This window comes from Mytilus galloprovincialis, chromosome 2 (genome assembly GCF_965363235.1).
Source record: "Mytilus galloprovincialis chromosome 2, xbMytGall1.hap1.1, whole genome shotgun sequence".
NCBI lineage: Eukaryota > Metazoa > Mollusca > Bivalvia > Mytilida > Mytilidae > Mytilus > Mytilus galloprovincialis.
The window spans coordinates 43,004,459-43,024,620 of record NC_134839.1 but is presented as its reverse complement, the minus strand read 5'-3'; the positions used below and the strand labels follow the sequence as shown (position 1 = coordinate 43,024,620).

At 33.1% G+C, this 20,162-nt stretch overlaps 2 protein-coding genes across 5 annotated transcripts in view; one reads left to right on the top strand and one right to left on the bottom strand.

Moving 5' to 3' along the window:
• LOC143063636 (PAN2-PAN3 deadenylation complex catalytic subunit PAN2-like) overlaps window positions 1-20,162 on the bottom strand; it is a 295,154-nt gene that overhangs the window by 178,318 nt on the left and 96,674 nt on the right. For all 3 annotated transcript variants that reach the window (XM_076235882.1, XM_076235883.1, XM_076235885.1), the window contains one exon: window positions 4,369-4,513. In XM_076235882.1, the coding sequence (XP_076091997.1) occupies window positions 4,369-4,513 (145 nt within the window). The remainder of the gene's footprint in view (window positions 1-4,368; window positions 4,514-20,162) is intronic.
• LOC143063639 (uncharacterized) lies at window positions 4,733-9,672 on the top strand. Of its 2 annotated transcripts, XR_012975066.1 has the most exons (3): window positions 4,733-6,791; window positions 8,459-8,498; window positions 9,640-9,672. XR_012975066.1 is itself a non-coding variant. In XM_076235892.1 (2 exons), the coding sequence occupies exon 1, from the start codon at window positions 5,771-5,773 to the stop codon at window positions 6,743-6,745; it is 975 nt and encodes a 324-aa protein (XP_076092007.1). In that variant the 5' UTR covers window positions 4,733-5,770; the 3' UTR covers window positions 6,746-6,791; window positions 8,459-8,681. The 2 variants fall into 2 exon arrangements, 1 of the variants encoding a protein (XP_076092007.1); XM_076235892.1 differs by lacking the exon at window positions 9,640-9,672 and having other exon boundaries at window positions 8,459-8,681.

Here is a 20,162-nt window from a genome sequence, read left to right as displayed (position 1 = left end):
GTTATTGTTACTGGAAAATCCCCCTTTTTTTTAAAGAATAAAACTTCATAACATGGAAATGAAAAATCTGAAATTTATAAAAATCAAAAGGGAGCTTACGTCAATACATGTGGATATAAACAATTCAACAAAGTTTCATAAAAGTTGGTGGAAGCCTTTTTTAGTAATTGTCCGAAGTGTGGATGACGGACTGACAGACGGACGGACGTACAACGGTATACCATATGACACCGGTCTTAGACGGGAATATAAAAACTGCAAAATTTTCTTAAAATTACCAATTCAGGGGTAGCAACCCAACAACAGGTTGTCGGGTACATCGGAAAATTTCAGGGCAGTTAGATCTTGACCTGATGAACATTTTAACCACTGTCAGATTTGCCCTAAATGCTTTGGTTTCAGAGATATGAGCCCAAATCTTCAATTTACCCCTATGTATACTATTTTAAGACATGTCGGCCATCTTGGTTAGAAGGCAGGGTCATCAGACACATTTTTTTTTAACCAAATACCCTAATGATAATTAAGACCAAGTTTGGTTAAATTTGTCTCAGTAGTTTCAGATAAGAAGATTTTTGTAAAAGATAAGAAAAAATTACGTAAATATTGCTAAAAATGGACTATGAAGGGCAACAACTCCTTACAGGGTCAACTTACAATTTTGGTCATGTTGACTTGTTTGTAGATCTTACTTTGCTTGTTATCATTGCTGTTTACAGTTTATCTCTATATAATAACAACATGTCAGATAATAACTAATACCTGATGCTCTGCAGGGCGCAGCTTTATACGACGGCAGAGGTCGAACCCGAACAGTTGGGGCAAGTATGGACACAACATTCAAGCTGGATACAGCTCTGAATTTGGATTGTGATTAATTTAGTTGACACAGCATAGGTTTCTGACACAGAATGAATATGGTCTAATGAACTTATAAATTTTTTGTTTTCCTTTTGAGCAATTTACTATGCTGTTGAATATAAATCCCCTCAAAAAAAAATATTTGAAGAAATCAGAAAATGAGAAAAAATTGTAACCCCCACCCCCAATTTGTTTTGACCTCCCCTTTCCCTTATTTCAAAAATAATCTCATTCAAAATTATAATGGAGTTTGCAACAATAACTTCTCATTTAAATACATAATAAAATAATAAAATATAAAATGACATACAGTCATGGCTAAAAATAATATTAATTATTTATTAATAGTAACTTTTCAATTTTTTTTTTACAGCTAATCATATCAAGACAATCATCATTTCTTAATACATAATTTTCAAGCAGTGTAAGGGAGGTAATCAAGCATATATATAACAGAAGTCTTTAAATGGAATTGGGATTACCTCCCTTACACTGCTTTTAAATTATCTAAATTGCATTTAACCAGAAAAACCCTTGTTTTCACCCCTTTTTTGCCCCTATTTTCTTAATGATTTAAACAATAACCCCTCCCCCCCCCCCCACTAATCATCCCTTTGTAGTATGAAAACTTGTGGTTTAATTTCAGAGAGATTTTTACACTTACACATAAGTTATTGACTGGAAACTACAAAAATGCTTATTTGGGCCCTTTTTTTGGCCCCCAACTTATTGAAACCCCCCTTGGAGCAAGATCCCCAAAATTCAATTCCAGCCTTTCCTTTATAGTAAGAAAACTTAGTATAATTTCACAGAGTTCCATACACTTAAACACAAGTTAATGTCTGTAAACTAGAAAAATGCTTCTTTTTGGCCCCTTGTTTCTACATGATTGAAGAAATTAATACCAAACTGAATCCCAGCCTTCCCTTTATTATATGGAACCTTGTGGTACAATGTCATAGAGATCAATACATTTACACATAAGTTATTGTCCGGAAACTAGAAAAATGCTTGTTTTTAGCCCCTTTTTGGCCCTTAATTCCTAGACTGTTTGAGACCATAACCCCCAAAATCCATCCCAACCTTCCTTTTGTGGTTATAAACATTGTGTTAAAATTTCATTGATTTCTGTTTACTTATACTAAAGTTTCTATCCAGAAACCATCTGTCTTCCGACGAAGACAACGCTGATGTGATTCCAATATACAACCAAAATTTTTTTTTAATTTTGCGTTCATATATAAACTGCATTTTACTCTTTATATTCAATTTTTTAAACTAGATACCCTAGTGATGATTGTGGCCAAGTTTGGGCCATTAGTTTCAGAGAAGATTTTTGTTAAAGTTAACAGACGACAACAGACGATGGACGACGGACCCCAAGTGATGAGAAAAGCCTTTTAGGTCAGGTGAGCTAAAAAGGAATCCAAAATCTCTAAATACATGATTTTATTAGATTCAGCATTTGAAGGAAATCCATCAATTCAACTTTTTTTTTTAACAAAGTTTGGACCAACTTGAAAACTGGGCCTAAAAATCCAAAATTTGAATACAGGGTTGAATTCAGCATTTGAAAGAACCCCTCATATAATTATATACATAAATATCTAATAATTGGTTGCTGTGTGTACATGGGAGAACAAGTGAAACTGCGAGCTACTGCTCACTGATGATACCCCCGCTGCAAGTGGATAATATTAATAGTGTAAAAATATGCAAGTGTTCGGTAAACAGGAAGTTGTTGAGTAATGAATCTGAAAACGCATCACACAGTATAGCTGACTTATATTGACCCTTAAACCAAATTTCAGAAATCCTTGCATTGTAGTTCCTGAGAAAAATGTGACGAAAATTTTCGACTTGGCTATCATGTGTAAAATCATACAAGTGTTTGGTAAACAGGAAGTTGTTGAGTGATGAATCTGAAAAGGCATCACACGGTATAGCTGACTTATATCAAGCCTGAAACCAAATTTCAGAAATCCTGGTAGTGTAGTTCCTGAGAAAAATGTGAAGAAAAATTTTCAACTTGGCTATCAGGTGTAAAAATGATACAAGTGTTCAGTAAACAGGAAGTTGTCGAGTGATGAATCTGAAAATACATCACACGGTATAGCTGACGGACTGACGGAAGGATAGACAGAGGTAAAACAGTATACCCCCTTTTTTTCAAAGCGAGGGTATAAAGATACACTTATATCTAATCAGTTGGGGCTGTATTTCATTTTTATGCAGCCCAAAATACCATATCTGTTTAACCCTTTCCTCCATAATGACGCTTTTTGACGCCACCCCCTTTACTCTATAATGACGCCTTTTGACACCTGTGTAGCACCTCAGTTGAAACACTTTAACTACAAAGTGTCTGCAGTTGACTTAATAAAATTTGTATCCAATATGAAAAGGAATATCATAGGAATATCCGACTTAAATTTATTTGATGAAATAGTTGTTTTTCGCAATGCCTTAATACTTTAAATCATATGTTCAGCATTTTATTAAAAAAATCCTATGCGAATCAAGTAAGCAAAAAAAAAATTTCAATGGAGGAAAGGGTTAAAGGGGAATAATCCTTACAGAAATTGATTGTCTCCCATATTACTTTCTCTTCCATGTGCATGCAATAACTGTTCAGTGTTCTATTGTCATGTTTTTCATTTTATTATTTCATTGTTATAACACAAATCATTGTAATCATTGTATGAAATTTAAAACCCCCAAGGGTCCATAATTTGATTAATAAAGTATTCTATTCTTATTCTCTTATTCTTATATTCAATGTACATCTATATTGAAATGAAACACAGTTTAATTTTGGACCAACTTGAAAACTGAACCCAAAATCAAAAATGTTTGTTATCTTGTTTGGGCCAAGTAAACTTAAAATAGATTTCCATCTATTGAAAATGATGTTTGCAAATGTGGACCCCAAAACTGAATCAAAATTAAAAGATATCATATAATAAATAACTGAAATGTCTACAACTCAATGACAATAACAACTAAAATCATGAAAATAGTCACAGGAAACAACTTATCTCAATCTGAAAAGATTTCGTCAAAACGTTTTTAAGTTAAAGTACCGACACTGTTTGGCCTCTACCCACCATCGTACACCTTTTATCAATAACAGATTTTTTCTTTTGAAATTGGTTAAAAAGAAATTACTTGTCAAATTTCACATTTAAGGGCTATAACTCCTAATAGAAGTTGTCCTATTGTTTTGACGTAAACAGACAGCAGAACGACTTTATTATTTTTGCCCCCATAGGTTTTTCTCTATTCATGTTTTTTTTTTAAAACAAAATTAGCTTTTTACCCCTATGTTCAATTTTAGCCATTTCGACCATTTTGTTTGTCATCAGACACATTTTTTAAGTCAAGTTTGGTTAAATTTGATCCAGTATTTTCAGAGAAAATATTTTTGTTAAAGTTAACAGAAAAAGACAACGGACACCATTGATGAGAAAATAATTGATTTTTTTACAAATGTGAAAACAAACATACCTGTGACACGATCATAAGTTTATTACTATATATGTGTACAAATCTGAGGAACATGGGATCCATAATGATTTGTATAGGTGCCATTGCTCTCATCACTCTCATGTCATATACCATTAGAAACCTATCAACAGTCATTTGGTTCTGTCTGAAAATATAAAAATAAATCATACAAGTATCAAATACCAACATATATATAAACAACAAAAACAATGAAGTGGGTTTTTGTTCTATTTTGTATGGGGTGAGGTAAATGTTGGTTACAGACACTACTTGCAGTCAGGAGTACTACTTTTACAAGTCATTTTTATTTACTTGAAGAAGTAAATATTAATATACTTGTAAAAGTTAATTTGTAAGATACTTAGGCCAACCTTAAAAATATGTTTGTTTGCTGTTTTCCGACTGTACCTTCAGACTGAAGGGTCGGTAGGTAGGAAAAATATTTTATTTTATCAGCCAAAATACAGTTTAAACAAGCAGTTAATTTACACTAAACCAAGTTTCTTGTGAAGAAAAAAAAACATTTTAAAACAACAAACACTGGACATGCTGAAAACCAACATCAAATGAACAGGCATTTTCAGATAAAAAAAACTTTTTAACCAAAACTGAAACTTTAACATAGTGTCATTATCCAATTTATGACATAAAATATGATATAATTATTAAATACTGGAACACTTATAAACAAGGAATGTCATTATGACTAGAACTGTTTTAAAGAAATATATTCAGACATGTATGCTTCTTCACAAGAATGTTTTCATGAGTAGAGTATTTTCATCAGAAAAATGTATATATTATATATCATAATCCTGGGCTTGCTCAGGTTAATAAGTGAACCTTTACTTTATGTCAAGGCCGCACGCCTTTTTTCACAGCTGAGTGATTTTTTGTCTGACCACTACTATATAAGCCCGTGCAGAGTAGTGACCATCCTCTTTATTTTAAAAGGCCGCACATGGTTAAGTCGACTCGATTTAGTACACGAAATAAAAGTTTTGCAACAGACTCTGTTGTAAAATAATTATCCGAATCGGAAATATTGAAAATAAATTTCAAAACTTGGCAGAATCTGTCAGCTGTTTATATACAGAAGTTATGTCGCGCTGTACATCGCGTTTAAGCGACAGTGAAAGTGACAATGACGATGAAATATTAAAATTATTTGCGTCAGACGAAGAAGTTGATGCTTCATTTTCTGGATTTTCTCAAGTTGAGAACATTAATGACCCGGAGTTCGATAACCCGGAAGCACAAATATTAATTGCCGAGGACATCCGAATGGCAGTAACACAAAAACAAAAACAACAACAGACTGAAAAAGGTGAAGAGTACAAGCTCTACAAAAGGCAAGGCTTTAGCCAGTAAGCAAAAGACACCTAAGAGGCAGGTGATTAAGATGGACAATGAGTTGCCATCAGGGAGCGGAATAACAGTAAGTCCGGTCAAAAAACGTGGTAAAGTTACGAAGGCTACGAAACCTCGCACAGGCACAGTAAAGAAAAATGCTGCAAAGAATCAGCTTGACCAGTCAGAGTTGCTTGAAACTCTATTTAAAGGTTTGTCGGATACTCTTGTATCTACATTGAGTCAAAATAATGAAAAGTCAAGCAGTAATATTGACAATAACATGGAATTTTCTGAGAATGAGTCTGATGAGCAGGTGATTGACACCCACTACAATATCTTTTCTGACGAAGAGAATGAACCTCAGGTTGTAGTTTCTGATGACGAATTTGACTATGAATTACCTAAAATATTTGAAGACGATGAAAAATATGATGAAGAGGTAAGCCCATCATTGGCAAAAGTTTTTGACAATATTTGTAAGAAGAAATCAGATGTGTCAGTAATGACAAGAGAAATGAAGATACCGGTAAATTGTAAAAGTCTGGTAGCACCCCCAGTTAATGCTGAGATATGGCAATTCCTTGAAAGAAAAGCTAAAACTGCTGATTTGAATCTGCAAACTATACAAAAATCGCTGGGTTGTGGTATGGTACCATTGATAAGAGTGGCTGAAATTTTGAAATCAAAAACTCCAGATGTAAAATTAATGAGAGAAAACATTTCTAAAGCTTTGGCAATTTTAAGCAATACTCACTTTGAGCTATCAATTAAAAGACGGATGTCTTTAAAACCACACATAGACAAGAAATATCACCAGCTTTGCAATCGCAATGAAGATGTAGGTTCTAACCTTTTTGGAGATGAAGTTGGCAAGCGATTGAAAGATATTAATGAAATTAACAAAATAAACAAGAACATTACTAGTAGCTATGGTAGAAATTCAAATTACAGAGGAAGTTTCAGGGGAAGAAGCCGTTTTTTAGGCAGAAGGGGCTATCAGCCAAGAGCCCACGGGGTCAATTGAGAGGAAACAGACCCAACACCTTCAATCAGAAAAGAAGATTTTAAAGGTGAGAAATAAAAGTATAAATACTAAAAGAAAGTCAGGTAAACTGAAAAAATTTATTTCAAATTGGAAATATTTAACAAAAGACAATTGGATTATTTCTACAATTAAGGGATATAAGATAGAATTTGATGAAAAGCCAATTCAGGAAAAAATTCCTGTTCCTATAAAATTTAACAATAAGGAAAAGGCCCTTATTGACAAAGAAATAGTTGATATGCTTGAGAAAGGTGCTATCAAGGAATCTTTTGATGAATCAGAACAGTTTATTTCAAATATATTTCTAGTAAAAAAGAAAAATGGAAAATTTAGGCCAGTCATCAATTTGAAACCATTGAATCAATTTATAAGCTATCACCATTTTAAATAAGAAACGCTAGATTTGATTTTAAAAGGAATTTCTAAAAATAGCTTTTTTACATCTTTGGATTTGACAGATGCATATTTTTCCATTTCAATCTATGAATCAGACAGAAAATATCTAAAATTCATATGGAATGAAAAATTATATGAATTTCAATGTCTACCATTCCGTATTGCTTCTGCTCCAAGAGTATTTACAAAAATTCTGAAAGTAATTTTTTCACATATTCGGAGCATGGGTATTGATTCATATTTTTACATTGATGATTCCCTTTTGCAAGCAGAAAACTTTGATTTGGCAATCCAAAATACAGAAAGGGTTAAAACCTTTATAGAGTCAGTTGGGTTTGACATCAATATTGAAAAATCAGTTTTTATTCCAACCAATAGAATTATATTTTTGGGATATATCATAGATTCAGTACTATTTAAGGTATTTTTACCAGAGGAGAAAGTACAGAAAATAATTGAACTGTCAAAGAAAATGCTTAAAGCTCACAAAGTATCAATTAGAAGTCTAGCACAATTAACAGGACTTTATTCATCTGCACATTATGCAGTGCAATATGCTCACTTGTTTCATAGATATTTAGATTTAGACAAAACACAAGCTTTACATGCATCAAATAACAATTTCAATTCATTTTTGAACATATCAGTAGAAGGCAAATCAGAAATAGTTTGGTGGTTAGAAAATGTTAAAACAGTTAATGGGAGACCTATTAGAAATGATTCCCCAAGTTATTATTTACATACAGATGCCTCCCTCAATGGTTGGGGAGCTGTTTTTCATGAAAAGCAAACTCAAGGTCATTGGAGTTTGGAGGAACAGTGTTTACACATTAATATTCTAGAATTAAAAGCTATCTATTTTAGTATAATATCACTTTGCTGTCACATAGAAAGAACACACATTTGTGTAAAATCTGATAGTTCCACTGCTGTAAACTACATAAATAATCAAGGAGGATCAGTTTTACCTTTATTAGAAATAACAAAACAAATATGGCATTGGTGTATAAAAAACAAAGTTTTACTATCTGCTGTTCATATTCCAGGGAAAGAAAATATTATACCAGATAATTTATCAAGAAATTTTAATGACACTTCAGAGTGGAAACTCAATGAATCAGTTTTTAATGAAGTAACCAAACATTTTTTCATCCCAGATACAGATTTGTTTGCCTCAAGGCTAAATAAACAATTGAATAATTTTGTAAGCTGGTTTCCAGATCCTGATGCTTGTGCAACTGATGCTTTTTCATTTTCATTGCATAAATTATATCCTTATATATTTCCTCCTTTCAGTCAAATCAGCAGAGTACTTCAAAAGATAGAAGACGATCAGGTAAGCAGGGCAATTTTAATCGTCCCTGTATGGACAACTCAGTTATGGTATCCAAAGTTATTGAAAGCATTAATAGATTTTCCTGTAAAATTGCCTCAGTTGTCAAACTTGCTAACTCTAGCACACAACAATCAAAGTCATACAATGAACACAAGAAAAATGTTTCTTATCGCCTGTCTTGTTTCAGGAAATATCTCCTTAATCAAGGTTTTTCAGACAAAACTACAAAAATCTTTCTTAAATCTTGGAGAAAGTCAACCAATGTTCAGTATGAATACTCTTGGAGAAGCTAGGTTTTGTGGTGTAATTCAAGACAAACTAGTCCCACTTCTCCATCTGTAAAGTTACTTTTAGATTATCTGTCCATGTTGTTTCAAAAAGGACGATCTTATAGCTGTATAAATAGTCACAAATCAGCAATATGTCAGACACTGACTTTATTGGGTAACTTATCTTTTGAAAATAACAGTTATATTCAAAGATTTTTGAAAGGTGTGTTTAATCTTAGACCACCAAGACCAAGATATTTGTTTACTTGGGATGTTGGCAAAGTATTGAGCTATTTAGAATCTCTGTACCCGTTACAGGATTTGGATTTAAAAATGTTAACTCTAAAATGTGTTGCTTTAATTGCTCTAGCATCTGCTCAAAGATCTCAAACACTTGCAAGTCTTAATTTAAACTCTGTTCTCAGTACAGGCACATCATTTATATTTTGTGTCACAACTTTATTAAAGACGACACGACCTAAAAACATAGGACAAGATGTTATTATTCCTGTCTTTCAGAAAAAAGAAATTTGTCCTGTTGAAACTTTAAAACATTATATTCACCGAACTAAAGACTTGAGAAAAAGTAGTAAATTGTTTATTTCATTCAGAACTTTAAAAGCTGTAACAAGCTGTTCAATTGCCAGATGGTTAAAATTGGTACTGTCTAATGCAGGCATAAATGTGTTGAAATTTAAAGCTCATTCATACAGATCTGCATCCTCTTCTGCAGCTAAAAGAGCAGGTATATCATTAAATAACAGCAACTTGGGCATCAGCTCTGACCTTCAAAAAGTTTTACTGTAAGGATATTGAGGTAGACAATACAAATTCAAATTATGTTCATTCAGTGTTTAATCATACTTTTACAGCCTGATCATGTTGATGCTGACAATGACTTACAGTTCCAGGGTTTTTCTGCATCAGGAGATGTACTGTCTAAGGATTTAACAGATTGGAGATGGAGGAACCATTATTCCAGATGTTGATTCTTAATAGTGAATAGTGACTGGACATTTGAGATGATATCGCGTTGCGTGTATGGACATACTAAAGATTTATAAACTAGTGATGGACATAATTATTGTTTTCCAATTATATTGTGTGATGCATATTGATAGACAACAAGATTAAAAGAATTAATCATATATTTTAATTTTTTCTGCGTTGTTACAAGAATTTTTAGGTGAAAGATTTGCTTTATACTGGGTCTAAATAGACTATATTGGTATTTGATGAAATTTAAAAGTATGTGGAATAAAGACTTTAGAGCAAAGACTTGTCCGTCTTAAACAAAAGATTGTCAGAATGATCTGATTTTCAGATTAGTTTTGTGTTGGATATCTATATTTGGTGAATTTCTTTGTTTATATCTCTGTTCAAGTTTTTTACTGGTATTGTTCATGAGATCAGTTGGTTATTAATTTCCATTTATTTCTTATTCTATTTTGGAAGTTAAATTTATTGGAGCTACAAAGAGTTCACTTATTAACCTGAGCAAGCCCAGGATTATGATATATAATGTTACCTTATCCAAGCATCATTTATGATGTGAAGGATAAGGTGCATTATATGAAGAAGCCAAAGGGCTTCGAGGGTTAATATGTACCCTCCCAAATTATATAATCAGTAATACGCCCGTCCCAAAAATAAATATTAAGACCAATAAATGCCCATAGCGGCTTGGTTTTTTAAAAAAGAGGATGGTCACTACTCTGCACGGGCTTATATAGTAGTCACTCGGGTCAGACAAAAAATCACTCAGCTGTGAAAAAAGGTGTGCGGCCTTGACATAAAGTAAAGGTTCACTTATTAACCCTCGAAGCCCTTTGGCTTTTTCATATAATGCACCTTATCCTTCACATCATAAATGATGCTTGGATAAGGTAACATTATAGATTTATAAGACAATTATTAATAACCATTGAATCTTCCTCAATTGAAAAAAAGGCAACTTGAAAAAAAAAAGTATTAAGACATCCGACTGTTTTCATATTTCTAACAATATTTAATTATATGTGATAAGGTTATATTTTTGCCAGGCTTTAATGAAAACCAAAGAAATCTAAAGTTTGGGGTGAAATCCATAGCACCCCTTTAAAAGTATATGGTCTGTACTGAAATGTTTTTAATGCATAAAAAAAATTGGCAGCATAGCTCATAATGTTTTAATTGAATTCACACAGGCCACACAGTTTGGGTATATTTAATATTGTAAGAAAGAGAATAATTGCAATGAGTGGGGCCCCTTATCCTAAAGGAGCATACTCATTGCAATCGAAGACAGATTTAATATAGAGAGAGTATATTTATTTTTCAAGCTAACCATTCATTTTCTCTACATCTTTGTGTAGTTAGGGTTGCTTCTTATTGATTTGGCATGATCTATATCCATTAACATTTCAAATGAGCCCTTCCTCCGTACAAGCGTGTTTACAGATATCCATGAAGATTTAAGTCACGGAGGAGTGGTTTCATTTTTGTCGTCTTCGCAACGATTTGTAGAAAATATGCCATACTTCAAGCTGCTGTCGAATTATTTAACCACTGAAATTGGTTCCATAAAGTCAGGCTCCACAGATTCTGAACCCGATTTGTTTGAGACAGAATGGTTATCATGTCAGTTATGAATATCCGCTGCATCATCGTCAATGATATCATCACACATCATTACATGTGCCTGAATCTGTATAAACAGTTTACTAATAAACTTTTTTGTTTGTTATTTGTCTTAAAATTGACACGAGACGACAGCGTAAAGTACTCCTCCGTGACTTCAGGTGGCACGGTAGTATTTCCTGGCCCATAGGGATAATGATAGCCTTTTTAGAATTTTCACCACTTTCTAACACTGCAAAAAAATCTACATTCACACTTAACTGAAGTACTTTCATTTTACTATTCAGAAATGAATTTGAATATGTATCATGACCGTTTACTTTTTTTGTTATTTTTAGAAACCTAAGGCCACTAGTAATTTTAGGTCTTTTATGGTGCAGTGAATACAAAATTTAAAAAAATTCTCAAAAATTCATTTTCATCTGTATGTAAAATTATTTCATATTTTTCTACACCTGATTCATCCCTCAGTTTGGGAAAGTATGTTCAGTTGATACTGTATTTTTTGTCCAATCACACTGTTTAGATACATTTACCTAAGTAGGGTACACAAAAGAGCAACCTAAATTCTGGAATGCAAATACTACCGTACCACCTTAACCAAGACATAACAAACTTGAAACCAGTCATGACACCTATGATGCATAGACCTCTTACTTTGGAACATATCACAATAAAGAATACTAGTCTGCACTCATTTCTTATAAACAAAAAATGAAACATTACATCCCTACCCCATCTGGCAGATTTTCACTTTTTTTCATCTTACCATTTTTACTTAAGAGGTGAACAAAACCCAAATATATGATGTTTCAAATCAACACAGAAGTCAAACATGGTGATTTAGGAGGAATTATTGGATTGCCAACTCTGTTTATGGTTAATCTGAGTAAAAGAAATAGTTTAATCACCAAATCATGAAAACTGATATTAAAGTCCATTCCACATTTTACAGCATGCCTTACATTACTTTAAACATTTTCAGATTATGAGGGCAATACAACAAGAGTCTTTAGATTGCAGTTAACTATTATTCCGTAACCGGTTTGACAATGCATGTACTAGCATACATCTCTAAGTTGACTGTTTGTCTATTTCTCATGTAATGCATTAAGTTAAATTATGTCCCCTTACATAATCAATTTGCATTTATTGTGCTTTTCACTGTCAGAAAATCTTAACAACTAATGGTATTTGCATGGAAAATGAATAAACCATTTAATCTTGCTGATATAGCATCATAAATACATTCTTTGTCAAAAATAATATCTATTCAATGTACAGAAACCCCTATTTCTACCTCTATTTCATACCAATATGAGAGCTAAATGAATAAGTAAGGACCCCTTAACCACTTACTGGTTCCCCAAAAGCTCCTACTGGTGTCATGTAACATCAGAACTTCTAATTAAACCTTAAGAAAGCTAGTATAGCTGTACTTATATTGAAAAAAATAAGAAATTATGCAATTTATTTATTTCGGTGAAAATAATAGGATGAACATGCAACCGTAGAATGTCGCGTCTCAAATTTCAGTGGCTGCACATGTGTCTGACACTGAGAAAGTTAAAGCGAGCATTTATAATTAAAAATGTATTGCAAGTTACATAAAAATAATGAAGTTCTACTTTCTATGAAAATTTTTACATTATTACCTACAGATCAGGCAAAATTTGCTGAATCAGCAATTTTTACTCTCAGGGGTGGAATTTAAGGCTTGTTTTATCATAGTTGCCCTTAATCAACTTTTTATTGATAAACTTACAAATTGCATAGGTAAAAAAAGTTCCTTCATTGATTTAGTGTAAAAATATATATCCCCCTTAAGGTGGCACGGTAGTATTTCCTGGCCCATAGGGATAATGATAGCCTTTTTAGAATTTTCACCACTTTCTAACACTGCAAAAAAATCTACATTCACACTTAACTGAAGTACTTTCATTTTACTATTCAGAAATGAATTTGAATATGTATCATGACCGTTTACTTTTTTTGTTATTTTTAGAAACCTAAGGCCACTAGTAATTTTAGGTCTTTTATGGTGCAGTGAATACAAAATTTAAAAAAATTCTCAAAAATTCATTTTCATCTGTATGTAAAATTATTTCATATTTTTCTACACCTGATTCATCCCTCAGTTTGGGAAAGTATGTTCAGTTGATACTGTATTTTTTGTCCAATCACACTGTTTAGATACATTTACCTAAGTAGGGTACACAAGAGAGCAACCTAAATTCTGGAATGCAAATACTACCGTGCCACCTTCATGGATACCTGTAAACAATTTCCATGTGCTTTAACATTAAATGGTCACATGAATGCTTGACGGGAAGCTAAGAAAAACCGAACTTGAAATGTGTAATTGACCCAGACCTTAAATCATTTTCGGAAAGGACCCAAAGTTCCGGATCGCGTCAGAAGAGGTATTAAAAAAAAATTCTTCAAATTTAAAGAAATAAAATTTTCACAGTCGGGAGGATTTTCAAGGGTCGGTCGGTAAACTGCAAACAAACAATATTTTAATTTAAGCCTTATAGAAGTGTATTTTATTTACTTGTAGAGGTAAATTATTGTATTGGCTAAGTTATGTCCCTTAGACATTCAGATTTTTTTTCTTATACAAGTAAACTGGAGGCTCTCAAGAGCCTGTATCGCTCACCTGAATCTACTTAGGTTTTTGAAATCATATAAAAAAAAGATAAAATTTGGCTACAAATTCACAACACTTGGTCAGCAACTGATTAGGAAAGGAGCATTCATGCTATGTTTGGTTTTATTCAATTCAGTGGTTCCCTAGAAGACTTTTGTATGCATTTTCCATAGAGTTCTATGTTAAACTAAGCCCCTAGCTAGCAGATGATAGATCGGCTACAAAGTAACAACACTAGGTCAGCATCTCATCAGGAACATTCATGCTATGTTTGGTTTCATTCCATTCAGTGGTTCTATAAAAGAAGTCATTTGTATGCATTTCCCATAGGGTCCTATGATAAACCAAGTCACCCCACTGGCGACCATCTTGGATAATGGATCGCCTACAAAGAAACAACACTTGGTCAGGACCTCATAAGGAACATTCATACTATGTTTGGTTTCATTCCATTTAGTAGTTCTCTAAAAGAAGTCATTTGTATGCATTTCCCATAGGGTCCTATGATAAACCAAGTCACCCCACTTGCGGCCGTCTTGGATGTTGGATCGGCAAAAAAGTAACAACACTTGGTCAGCATCTCATAAGGAACATTCTTGCTATGTTCGATTTCAATCCATTCAGTGGTTCTCTAAAAGAAGACATTTATATGTATTTCCCATTGGGTCCTATGTTAAACTAAGTTCCCCCCTGGCAGCAATCTTGGATGATGGATCGGCTACAAAGTAACAACACTTGGTCAGCATCTCATATGGAACATTCATGCTATGTTTGGTTTCATTCCATTCAGTGGTTCTCTAAAAGAAGTCATTTGTATGCATTTCCCATAGGGTCCTATGTTAAACTAAGTCCCATGCTGGCGGCCATCTTGGATGATGGATCGGCTACAAAGTAACAACACTTGGTCAGCACCTCAAAAGGAACATTCATGCCATGTTTGGTTTCATTCCATTTAGTGGTTTTCTAAAAGCAGTCATTTGTATGCATTTCCCATAGGGTCCTATGTTAAACTAAGTCCCCTGCTGGTGGCCATCTTGGATTATGGATCGGCTACAAAGTAACAACTTGGTCAGCACCTCATAAGGAACATTCATGTCATGTTTGGTTTCATTCCATTCAGTGGTTTTCTAAAAGAAGTCATTTGTATGCATTTCCCATAGGGTCCTTTGTTAAGGCCAATTAAAATTAATTGATAGATTTTCATCCCTGCCCGCCCCTCTGAAATCGTCCTGCCCCAATTTTTTTATTTAAAAAAAATTACGATTTCCAGTTTTTTTCATGTCCATTAACGGGAACCATCAATTATTTCGTTTCAATCAAAACTTCCTGTTTCAAATTTCGGTTTTGTATTTCTTCAAGTTATCTAACAATGATGATTAAGTCGCCATATTGTGCTGCTCTATGATGACAACATCATCTACAGAGAAAAGAGATTGATTATGAGAAGGGCATGAAATATTCAAGTTACGAGTAAAATGCTGTCCAAGAACGCAAATTGCAGTATGTCACAAATGATTCAGTAGAGTTTTGTTTTTTTTATTTTATAGTATAATACAATGATTTTGTGTCAGGAAATATGGACTGTGAATAAAATCCAAAGCGCAAGAATCGTAAAACAAATTGGTACAAAATACATGACTGGATTAAAGAAATTGACAAAAGCACGAACTTGTTAGATTTATGACTGTATATTGAGCAAAACAAAGTCGACAAACATTCACATTTTATTATAGCAACCCGTAGATTTACCCATGGCTGTCGTTTTTTGTTGACCATTCATGCCATGTTTGGTTTCATTCCATTCAGTGGTTCTCTAGAAGGGCCAAGTGAGCTAAAAAGTCATACTATCTTCTTTTCCTGAATTTCTCAGGACTTCTTTGTTATATTACAATTTGTTATTGACTGTCCTTTGCAGATGTTTTTACTAATTTTTACAGAGTCATTTCTTGGATAATGCAAATCTCATTTGTCTGTTATCTTCATAACAGGGGCAATTTTTGAAGATCTTGCACAATTACAAAACTCGTTTGAAACAGAGAGCACAAGCTGCAATGTCTCGCCTTCTTATTGATATAATCTTAATAGTCATAAATATAAAGTTTTACTACAACTATCACATAAACTAATAAAGGGCTCGCTTTAGGGCATGATACGCCCGTTGTTTGAAAGATGACGGGCGTATAAAAATGGCAAAAAAGACTACAATGACAATGAGGAGCAGCAAGAAGATAACAGGGAAAGTGAAGATGGTGAAAGTGACTCTACTGAAATTTATGATCTAAATGAGGAAGTAGGTGATGAAAGTAAGGATTTCATTGACGACGGGCGTATAAAAATGGCAAAAAAGACTACAATGACAATGAGGAGCAGCAAGAAGATAACAGGGAAAGTGAAGATAGTGAAAGTGACTCTACTGAAAGTTATGATCTAAATGAGGAAGTAGGTGATGAAAGTAAGGATTTCATTGACGACGGGCGTATAAAAATGGCAAAATAGACTACAATAACAATGAGGAGCAGCAAGAAGATAACAGGGAAAGTGAAGATGGTGAAAGTGACTCTACTGAAAGTTATGATCTAAATGAGGAAGTAGGTGATGAAAGTAAGGATTTCATTGACGACGGGCGTATAAAAATGGCAAAATAGACTACAATAACAATGAGGAGCAGCAAGAAGATAACAGGGAAAGTGAAGATGGTGAAAGTGACTCTACTGAAAGTTATGATCTAAATGAGGAAGTAGGTGATGAAAGTAAGGATTTCATTGATGATGAAGATAAAGATTTCATTGATGATGAGGAGGCCTCTTCTGAGAATGAAAATGAGGATTTTTCTGATGATGAGGATAGTGATTACAGTGAAGAAGACACTGATGATTAAACCTAGTTTAGCTTTTCAATATTTAGCATAAAAAACAAATATCATTAAGATTGGCATATAACATAGAAGTCTTCAATGCAATATAAGGAAAGTGATATATGATTATGGGTTTTAGTAATTCTATGGCTGATTTCCAAATTTTATAGTAGTTTGAAAGAAGGTAAATTTCTTGTGGTATATTGCTCATAGTTAGATTCTGTTGAACACAGTAAGGAATCCATACTAAATTATACAAAGATGTATGCAAAAGTTGTTCAAATGGTGCTTAATATGGTGGATAATGATATTGATAAATATTTAGGAGACTTGATTTCCTTATTTTTTTCATAAAATGACACCCTTTAACATTTCAGGAATATTTAGTCACATGTTAGAATTTTCATGTTGTCACTTGTTCACTTATTATGTGCTATTGTAGACCAGTTATGTTTTATAACATTTTTTATTGCGCTCAACCCTTCCACCGAAACCGAACTCTATAAAAAAGCTGCAATGCTAAGGTATCATTTGTGATTTCAATTGCAACCAATTTTAACAAGAGTAAAACATCCTATATGCAAAAACAGTATTTGATTTTTATCCATAGCTTAGATAGTAAAAATGTTATCATAAAATGATATATGCCTCAGGGAACAGTTAGTATCTCAGGGACTGCTAATGTGCTTTCATCCTTGCAACCATTCAATAACAGTACAAACGTATGACATTCATGGAACCTATTTTTTACAAGAAATTTAATGTTTTAAATTGAACTAAAGATTTTACAAATTTTATGTTTTCATCAGACTTTATTTAGTATTATTTGTTACATCAATAGATGTGAACAATTCACCAAAGTTTCATGGACATTGGTGAAAGCCTTTTTGAGTTATTGTCCAAAGTGTTAAAAATCCCTCTTTTTTTTATGAATAAAGCCCCATAAATCCAAAACTTAAAATCTGAAATTTATAAAAATTGAAAGGGAGCTTACATCAATAGATATAAACAATTCACCAAAGTTTCATGGACATTGGTGAAAGCCTTTTTGAGTTATTGTCCGAAGTGTTAAAAATCCCCCTTTTTTTTATGAATAAAGCCCCATAAATCCAAAACTTAAAATCTGAAATTAAAAAAAAACGAAAGGGAGCTATGTCAATAGATATAAACAATTCACTTAAGTTTCATGGAAATTGGTGAAAGTGTTTTTGAGTTATTGTCCGAAGTGTGGACCACAGACGGACAGACGGACGGACAGACGGACGGACCATAATACGTCCCGTCTAAAAGATGGGTGTATAAAAATGATCCAAGAAAATGAGGTCAAGGTCATATAAACCAAACAAGAAATATATGTACACCTTACAATCATTCAATACACTAAATATAATGTAGTTGAACTATTGCTTGTAGTTTCTAAGAAACAAACTTAATCAAGACAAGAGTGCACACACTGAAATGTCTCGCCTTCTTTACCAATCATTGATATTTTGTGGATAGTCCTAAATATAAAGCTTTATCACAACTGTCACATAAACTTAAAATAAACCAAGAAAACATTGACCTTTGAACCATGTAAATTATGTGGGAGAGATCCGTTTGCGCCAAAAATGCGTCCTTTGGCGCCACAACTTTTTTTCTCAAATGCTACGTTTGCGCCACATGTTTTCAAAATTAAAAATAAAACATACGATTGCGCCAGTTAAAAGAAAATCACTTCCTTACTCCTTTATTCGGACTTGGAACTGGCAGTGTAACACGGCACATGTTTCCTTTTCTGAAACATATGTTTTTATTTCTGCTGCTGCATGGGTACTTCCCAATTTAATGTATGTAGTAGCTTTTAACTTCTTTTTATTGTCCAAAAACACAAACATTGAAGGATGAAATCCATAGAATAGTTAATATTAATTCATAATAATAATAAAGCCCATACGCATGGTGGGAACAAAGCTCTGTGTCATCAACATTTGTGGCTAAAACATAAAGAGCAAAAACTTCTATTTTCTATATAGACATATCTTTGTTAAGCAAAGCAATAAGTTTTATTCTCTCTCTGTACATTAACTGTCTAATGCTGCTTAAGTCATTTAATTCTCGTCAGAAACTCGTCTTTATGGTGAAATATCTCCTAACATGTGATACCTTTTGGGGCAAAAATAAGAATACATATATAGTAATCATTAATATTTATGATAGATATATGTACAGGTAAATTGGCGCAAATGAGTTCCGAATATTGGCGCAATTGATACATTTTGAAAATAAAATTTGGCGCAAATGATACCCCTGAAATACAGTAAATGGCGCAAAAGGACTGCTGCCAATTATGTTAAGGTCAGATGAACAGGCAGGCATGTACAGCTAACAATTCTTCCATACAAATAAAGTTGACATTTTGCTTATAGTTTAAGAAAAACAGACCAAAACACAACCAGGTGCTCCGCAGGGCGCAGCTCTATACGACCGCAAAGGGCGAACCCTGAACAGTTGGGGCAAGTATGGACAAAACATTCAAGCGTGATACAGCTCTGAATTTGGATTGTGATCAAATTTTTGACATTACATGTTTTTTTTTTACACAAGTCAAATGTCAAGATTTTACAAATCAATTAAAGATTTCTTCTTCAAACTTTTAAAATCTAAAATTAAATAGTTGACACAGCATAGGTTTCTGACACAGAATGAATGTGGTCTAATGAACTTAAATTTTTTTTTTGAGCAATTCACTATGCTGTTGAATATTAATCCTCTCAAAAAAATGTTTGAAGAAATTTTCTTTTTATTTATGAAATCTGAAATGAGAAAAATTTAAACCCCCCCTTTTTTTTCACATCCCCGTTTCCCTTTTTCCAAACTGATATCAATTCAAATTTTTAATGGAGTTTGCAACAATAACTACTCTTTCAAATACATCATAAAATATTAAAATGTAAAATAAAGTGCTTGTTATCACTGAATGGTAAAGATTGGTTGGTAGTAAAAGTGAATATACATTGTTTATTGTATAAAACAATAAAAACCAGATGCTCCGCAGGGCGTAGCTTTATACGACCGCAGAGGTTGAACCCTGAACGGTTGGGGCAAGTATGGACACAACATTCAAGCTGGATTCAGCTCTAAATTTGGATTGTGATTAAATAGTTGACACAGCATAGGTTTCTGACACAGAATGAATGTGTTCTAATGAACTTAAAATTTTTGTTTTCTCTTAGAGCAATTCACTATGCTGTTGAATATTAATCCTCTCAAAAAAATGTTTGAAGAAATTT